Source organism: Nansenia antarctica, assembly GCF_963989245.1.
Source record: "Nansenia antarctica genome assembly, chromosome: 19".
Classification (NCBI taxonomy): domain Eukaryota; kingdom Metazoa; phylum Chordata; class Actinopteri; order Argentiniformes; family Microstomatidae; genus Nansenia; species Nansenia antarctica.
In genome coordinates this window covers 25171822-25179367 of record NC_137692.1, presented here as the reverse complement: position 1 = coordinate 25179367, position 7546 = coordinate 25171822, and the positions used below count along the sequence as shown (strand labels likewise).

At 52.1% G+C, this 7546-nt stretch overlaps 1 protein-coding gene across 1 annotated transcript in view; it reads right to left on the bottom strand.

Moving 5' to 3' along the window:
* mnta (MAX network transcriptional repressor a) overlaps window positions 1-7546 on the bottom strand; it is a gene marked incomplete at both ends in the record, with an annotated part of 23897 nt that continues 16351 nt past the window's right edge. The window contains 2 exons of the mRNA XM_080549090.1: window positions 1-872; window positions 1457-1649. Coding sequence (XP_080405216.1) covers window positions 1-872; window positions 1457-1649 — 1065 coding nt within the window. The remainder of the gene's footprint in view (window positions 873-1456; window positions 1650-7546) is intronic.

The following is a 7546-nucleotide window of genomic DNA, read 5'->3' as shown; positions in this document are numbered from 1 at the left end:
TCAGGCTAGCTTCAGGGTGCTGACAGGGAAGGAGGGCATGGTTACCATAGTCACCGGGTTGAGCACCGCCTGCCCCATCAGCTGCTGGTGGTGGTGGGTGACCACCTGAGCCCCCAGGGTCCCCGCCTGCTGCTGCTTGCTCACCATGGCGGCGGCCTGCTGGTTGTGCGCCGAGCCGTTCACCTGCGCGTGGGCCAGCGTGTGGGTGATGTGGCCCATCATGGTGGGCTGAGCGACGCCCACACCCACGGGCTGGGGGTAGAGGGTGGGGAGGTGGTGGTGCTGGCCCAGATGGGCAACGGGGTGCACCGTGATGTGGTTGATGGGCTGGTGGTTTATGTGGTGGTGGTGGTGGTGGTGGTGGTGGTGGGGGAGGCCGGGAGTCAGGCGCATGGTGGCGTTGGGGGAGACAGGGGAGGACAGGTGGGCGATGTGTTTGGGGAGGTGGGGGTGGGTTCCGCCGGTCTGGAGGACGTGGTTGACGGCCTGGATGACGGACGCGTGCGAGGCGGAGGCGTGGGCGATGACCGTGGGCTGACCGAGGCTGGGCGAGGCGTGTGTCACGATGTGCGTGTGGGCGGGGAGGAGGGCCTGGAGGGAGGTGGCGGTGAGGCTGGGCGGAGGGAGGGCAGAGAGGGCTGCCAGGGGCGGGCCGAGGGTCAACGGATGGGGGTGGGGGTGGGGGTGGGCCTGGATGGCGATGTGCTGTGTGAGGAGGGAGGCAGTGGTGGGCGTGGGGGTGATGGTGGTGATGGGGGTCACAGTCTTACGCAGCTCGGGCTGCAGGGCATGAGGCACGGTGGGTAAGGCGGTGAGCGGCGACGAGCCGTTGTTGTCGAGGTCCATGTCGTCGTCCAGGACGTCTTCACCTTCTGCAATGAAGAGGAAACAGAACTGACGTTAAAGTAATGTTATTAGCCCTACAGTATGTCTTTCACTAGCTATTAGAACTCTATGTTTATTTATGACCCATCAAGGTTCCAAAAAGGTGTATGAGGCTATTGTAAAGCGCTTTTGAAAGGCTCTATATAAGTCAATCCATTTATGTTATGCAAATCGACGTATTTCCATAATCGATTATGTTGTTGAGTCGCAGCAGTCCTACAAGTTTGCATGTTTGTCAACAGCTGCAACAGACAGGAAATTCATGACGAGCAGCACCACTGATAACTTCACCAATGCTCTAACAAGCTTTTGCAGCACACAGACTTGATAGCAGACATACAAAATGGCATATATATATACTGTATATACAAAAAAAAAAATTAATCGGTGGTCAAATGGCTGAGAAATTAGCCACAGCAATTTCGCATTTTCAACAGTAGGCATAACGAAGCCAGAACTAGCCGATTAGGTAATGCTGATTGCCAAATAGTTGTACCATGTAGGTGTACTGGAGACAGTGTGTGTATATGTAGTTGTGTACCTGAGGCGGTGGAGGGTTAGGGTTAGTTACCTGAGGCGGTGGAGGTGGAGGCCTGGTCCTCTTCTGGCTGGACCGTCTGTCGGAGCATGCGGTCGATCTCCATCACGTCCATCGATTGGCTGAGCTCGTTCTTCAGCTCGGCCAGCCGCTGCTGCGTGGCGATCTTCTCCCGGGCCAGGCGCTCCATCTCGTGCTCGTACTCCTTCTCCTTACGCTTCAGCGTCTGGGGGGGGGGGGGGGGGCAATGTAACACACACTTTACTGGGTCTGTTCGGTTGTTAAGTCTGACGTTTAGCAATTTCCGGGTCCAAACCAGAAGTTCCCTCCACCAGAGTACCAGAGTACCAGTGTACTAAAGCACCAGAGTACCAGTGTACTAAAGCACCAGAGTACCAGTGTACTACAGCACCAGAGTACCAGTGTACTAAAGCACCAGAGTACCAGTGTACTAAAGCACCAGAGTACCAGTGTACTACAGCACTAGAGTACCAGTGTACTACAGCGGTAGAATGACAGTTCAATCGTTTTTTAGACTGGGATCTATTCATACAACAAGGGACACAGCACTTTCCCGTTTTTTCCCATATTTGTCAGCGTCTTTGAGCCTCGGAAAAGCGCTATACAAATATAATGAATTATTATTATTACTGAGGCATTTCGAAGACAGCGCCTCAGCCAACTTTGGACCTGGAAACACGTCACGACTTAACAACCGAATAGAGGAGTACGTTTAAAGAGGCAGGTGTGTGTGGTCAGCTGCCGTTCACGAGGCTCCACGTTTGAGTAGGTTTATGAGTTAGGAGTTAAGCTCCTAGTGAAAGCCAACTGCTACAGATACTTGGTATTAGCAGCAGTCCCTGGAACAGCTTTTACACTACTAGGCCATTTTCTCTCTGTCAACAGAGTCCCTCTAGCAGTGACAGTGTTGACATCCTGGGGACTCTTCCTGGTTGGTGACAGTACTATACAAACACTGGCACATGATCTCATGTTCTCTTCTCAATGTTCAGATTAACACCACAGACTCTCTTGTTCCCAACCCCAGATGGAAAAAACTAAACAAAAAAACAATTATAAATGAGTCATCATGATCGTCAGGAGTAAGATGTACTCCCCCCCTCCCCCGATAATACGACTGGCTGCAGATCTCCCTCCCTCCCAAGAAACAATAAAACTATAATAAAAAAAACAATAAAAAACTATAATATCAAATCAATGTTGTATAACTGAACTCTTCAGTGTCACCATGGCCTGGGTCAAGACGACACCTCTGGCTACCCAAGGAGATTAGTTTAATAATTCTGCTGCATGCTCTCCAATAACAACAACAACTGACTGCAGTGCGCTGGGCAGGCGGGGAGGAGAGCAGAGAGCTCGGCCAGACCAAAGCCATAGATGGAAGAGCCTTGGATCACCACCAGAAACCTCAGGACTCAGAGAACTGAGGGAAAATCCCCTCTGGGAGCACGCAGTCACGCAGTCACGCAGGAACGCAGTCACGCAGTCACGCAGACAGAGATGTCAATGTTGGAGGTGAACAACAGAGGGGAGGACTACACTCAAAGTCTGCTGTGTGTGTGTGTGTGCTGTGTGTGTGTGTGTGTCTGTTGTGTGTGTGTGTGTGTGTCTGTTGTGTGTGTGTGTGTGTGTGTGTGTGTGTGTGTGTGTGTGTGTAAGACGTATCTTAATTCATTTCAGAGGGGGATTATGTCCCAATTAAAAAGTCTTAAGCACGCAACTGGAAAAGTCCTGAATTCCTGTTACTCACTTTGACTGAACAAGAAGAAGCCGCATACAGCAGTTGAACTAAACAAGCACAGACGTTATGGTGACCAGGCAGAGGAAACACAGGCACAGGGACATACGACCTGGGAGAAGGGGGGGAGTGGAGAATGGAGGTCGTCCAGATAGACAGGGAGAGGGGGGGAGAGGGAGAGGGGGGGAGAGGGAGAGGGGGGTGAGGGAGAGGGGGGAGAGGGAGAGGGGGTGGAGAATGGAAAGAGGGAGGGGGTTAGAGAGAAGGAAATGGAGAAGGGGAGTGGAGAGTGGAAAGAGGGAGGTCGTTAGAGAGAGAGAGGGGGGGGTAGAGTATGGAAGAAGGGAGGTTGTAAGAGAAAGGGAGAGAGAGAGAGAGTAGAGTATGGAAAGAGGGGGGGTGGGGTTGGCCACTGGCCAAATTCCCTCAACTGGTCAGCTGACTGCAGGAGCACCAAACAGGAGGCAACAGTGGCCTGCAAGGCGTAGGAGTAGGAGTAAGGGAGCAGGGATAAAGATGACGCTGTCTAGAACAGTCTAGAACACCAGGAAAAAACAACAACAACGCCTCCTTGTAGTCAGTCATCCACAGAGAAACATAGTTGCCCACAGCGAGCCGAGAGGGCTAACTTTAACTTTAGGTGACTGGGGGAGATTGTCTTTCTGAATGAGTACCAACACACAAGACATGCCTTGAAGCAGAGACGGACCGGAACCAGTTTGAGTGAGTTAGTGTGATCTTCTCTGTACAGACACAGACGATACTGTTTCGACTGTTTTTCCCAAACATATGAGTTTGGTGAGGCATTTCCCAATAACAAACTAACAAAATCACAAAGATTTTGAATGAACGCTCTGTGGAATTATGACTCACAGCTATGAAGCAGTGCGAGAACTGTACTTCCTCCTGTGTGTGTGTGCATACAGTGTGTGTGTATAAAGTGTGTGTGCATAAAATGTGTGTATAAAGTGTGTGTGTGTGTGTGTATAAAGTGTGTGTGCATAAAGTGTGTGTGTGTATATAAAGTGTGTGTGCACAAAGTGTGTGTGTGTGTATAAAGTGTGTGTGCATAAAGTATGTGTGCATAAAGTGTGTGTATAAAGTGTGTGTGCATAAAGTGTGTGTATAAAGTGTGTGTGCATAAAGTGTGTGTGTTTGTGTCCACGTATACAGTGGGTGCGTAGGTAGGTACTATGAACATGCTTTTGCTGTCCACTATATGAACATAAATAGACAGAAGGACAGAAGGCAGTGTGTGTGTGTGTGTGTCTGTCTAACTCTGCACCTGTCTGTCTGGGTCTTTATCCAGGATGAGAGCTCAGCCTGCCATGCTGTCATTCAGGTAGGCCTAGCAGAGTTCCTTTTATTCACACACACACACACACACACACACACACACACACACACACACACACACACACACACACACACACACACACACACACACACACACACGTCATGTACAGTGCATACGGCCTACTCCTCATGTAAACATTGCAAGGACAGAGAGATGTATTTGAACAGTATTCATCCCCTTCACTCTCACAGACACGAGTCTCTGTCTCAGCGAATGAAATACCAGGAGTCCTCCTCCCTCCTGTTGTCATGGGAACAGCTGAACAGCTGACCATTGTTTCCTTGGAAACCTGTTGGGCGATGATGGAGCACATTGTTGCCAACACACACCGGCTCTATTGTGGCGAATCAGCTGTCGGCACCTAAACGTGTTTTAAGGACACTCATCGGATCCTGAGTGTGTGTGGGGGTGTGGTGGTGTGTGTGTGTGTGTGTGTGCGTCTGTCACACTCTCTCCTCATTCCCCATTCGTTCCCTCATCCCCCTCTCCTCTCCTCTCCTCTCCTCTCCCTCATCCCCCTCTCCTCTCCTCTCCTCTCCTCTCCTCTCCTCCCCTCTCCTCTCATCCCCCCCCCCTCTCCTCTCCTCTCCTCTCCTCTCCTCTCCGGGCAGAAGTTGCTTCTAAAACACCTTCCCTAACTCCCATAGTGGCTTGTGTACCTGTAACCTAACCATGTAACCTAACCATGTAGGTCTACATGTGTGTTGACTGCTTCAGTCATGCCTACCCCACACACACCAGGGCCTAACCCTAACCCTAACCCTAACCCCACACACAGCAGGGTGTCCCCTGGAGCTCTGACACACAATGTGTTTCCCCAGCCAGAGCGAGAGAGAGAGGTGGGGGGCAGACAGGCATGCTCCACAAACACCAAGACCCACTGAACTGACTCTGTTGCTGGGAGGAATATGGCGTGTGGAGCCACTTCTCCCCCACGTGCTGGAGAGCCGAGCTCAGCGCCACACTCTGGGTCTGGAGCAGACGGACACACAGGGAAGCATGGAGCTCTTTGCTCTTTTGCAGCTTATCACACATTGGTTTCTCTTCCTAAGAGCCTTCACAAAAACAAAACAAAACAACAAAAACAAAACAACAACAACAAAAATCACAGCACTGCAGCGACCAGCTGACCACTGTCAAAGAAATGCAAAAAGTACCAGACCAAGAGCTTTAGTTCCCTTCCCGCCGGGAGAGAAGCTACTCACACACACCTACGCCTGTTTGTGTGCGAAATAGTACAGCATGTTGCGGAACAGGACTGGCTTGTGTCGTGTGTGTGTGTGTGAGTGTGTGTGTGTGTGTGAGTGTGTGTGTGAGTGTGAGTGTGTATGTGTGTGTGTGCGTGCGTGGAAAGGTAAACAAGGCTCAGGAGGCGCGACTACATGCTATGCGTGTACTGAGCACATGGGGAGAGAGAGAGAGAACCGAGATGGAGGGAGGGAGGGAGGGAGGGAGGGAGCGGGGGAGGGAGGGAGAGAGAGAGAACCGGGAGGGAGGGAGGGAGGGAGCAGGGGAGGAGCGGGTGGTACTCACTGACTCACTCCTGCAGCAGTGGAGGAGCCTGGCACTAGCGCTAGCGGCAGCCACGTTGCAGACATGCTACTGCGCTACTCCGCTGAGCTAATCAGCCTGGAGGACGGAGGTCTTGTGACGTCCGTTCGTGCCACATGGTAACAGACCGTAAACGCTAGTCTAGTCGCTGGGCTGTGCTTCCCCAGACACTTCACGTGGCTCCCGGCTTAAAAAAATAAAAAAGCAAGCAGCTTAAGAGCAAAACCCAAATACCTCCATTTTAGTAGTGAGTCATTTCTCTGCGTGTGTCTGTCGAGCTTACACTAGACTAGAGCCTTAGCCGGCTTCACTCAGAGTTCTTGTCGTGTAATCGGACGTGCAGACCCTGTGTCCCCCAGACTCTGACTGTGTCTTATTTGAGGGAGTCACACTGGGAGTGTTTTTGCATCATGCAAAACAACATGTTTTGCGATGTCATTAGGCGCTGCTGTTCTCTGTGGCAGTAAGAGAGCCTTGGGAAAAAAGATAAAGAGAGAGGGGCGGCTGTGGCGCAGGAGGTAGAGGCTGTGTCTCAGGAGGTAGAGGCTGTGTCTCAGGAGGTAGAGGCTGTGTCTCAGGAGGTAGAGGCTGTGTCTCAGGAGGTAGAGGCTGTGTCTCAGGAGGTAGAGGCTGTGTCTCAGGAGGTAGAGGCTGTGTCTCAGGAGGTAGAGGCTGTGTCTCAGGAGGTAGAGGCTGTGTCTCAGGAGGTAGAGGCTGTGTCTCAGGAGGTAGAGGCTGTGGCTCAGGAGGTAGAGGCTGTGTCTCAGGAGGTAGAGGCTGTGTCTCAGGAGGTAGAGGCTGTGTCTCAGGAGGTAGAGGCTGTGTCTCAGGAGGTAGAGGCTGTGTCTCAGGAGGTAGAGGCTGTGTCTCAGGAGGTAGAGGCTGTGTCTCAGGAGGTAGAGGCTGTGTCTCAGGAGGTAGAGGCTGTGTCTCAGGAGGTAGAGGCTGTGTCTCAGGAGGTAGAGGCTGTGTCTCAGGAGGTAGAGGCTGTGTCTCAGGAGGTAGAGGCTGTGTCTCAGGAGGTAGAGGCTGTGTCTCAGGAGGTAGAGGCTGTGTCTCAGGAGGTAGAGGCTGTGTCTCAGGAGGTAGAGGATGTGTCTCAGGAGGGTAGAGGCTGTGTCTCAGGAGGTAGAGGATGTGTCTCAGGAGGTAGAGGCTGTGTCTCAGGAGGTAGAGGCTGTGTCTCAGGAGGTAGAGGCTGTGTCTCAGGAGGTAGAAGCTGTGTCTCAGGAGGTAGAAGCTGTGTCTCAGGAGGTAGAGGCTGTGTCTCAGGAGGTAGAGGCTGTGTCTCAGGAGGTAGAGGCTGTGTCTCAGGAGGTAGAGGCTGTGGCGCAGGAGGTAGAGGCTGTGTCTCAGGAGGTAGAGTCGGCGTCTAATGATCGCAAGGTTGACAGATCGGCGGTTCGAGCCCCCGGCTAGCCACATGTCGAAGTGTCCTTGGGAAAGACACTGAACC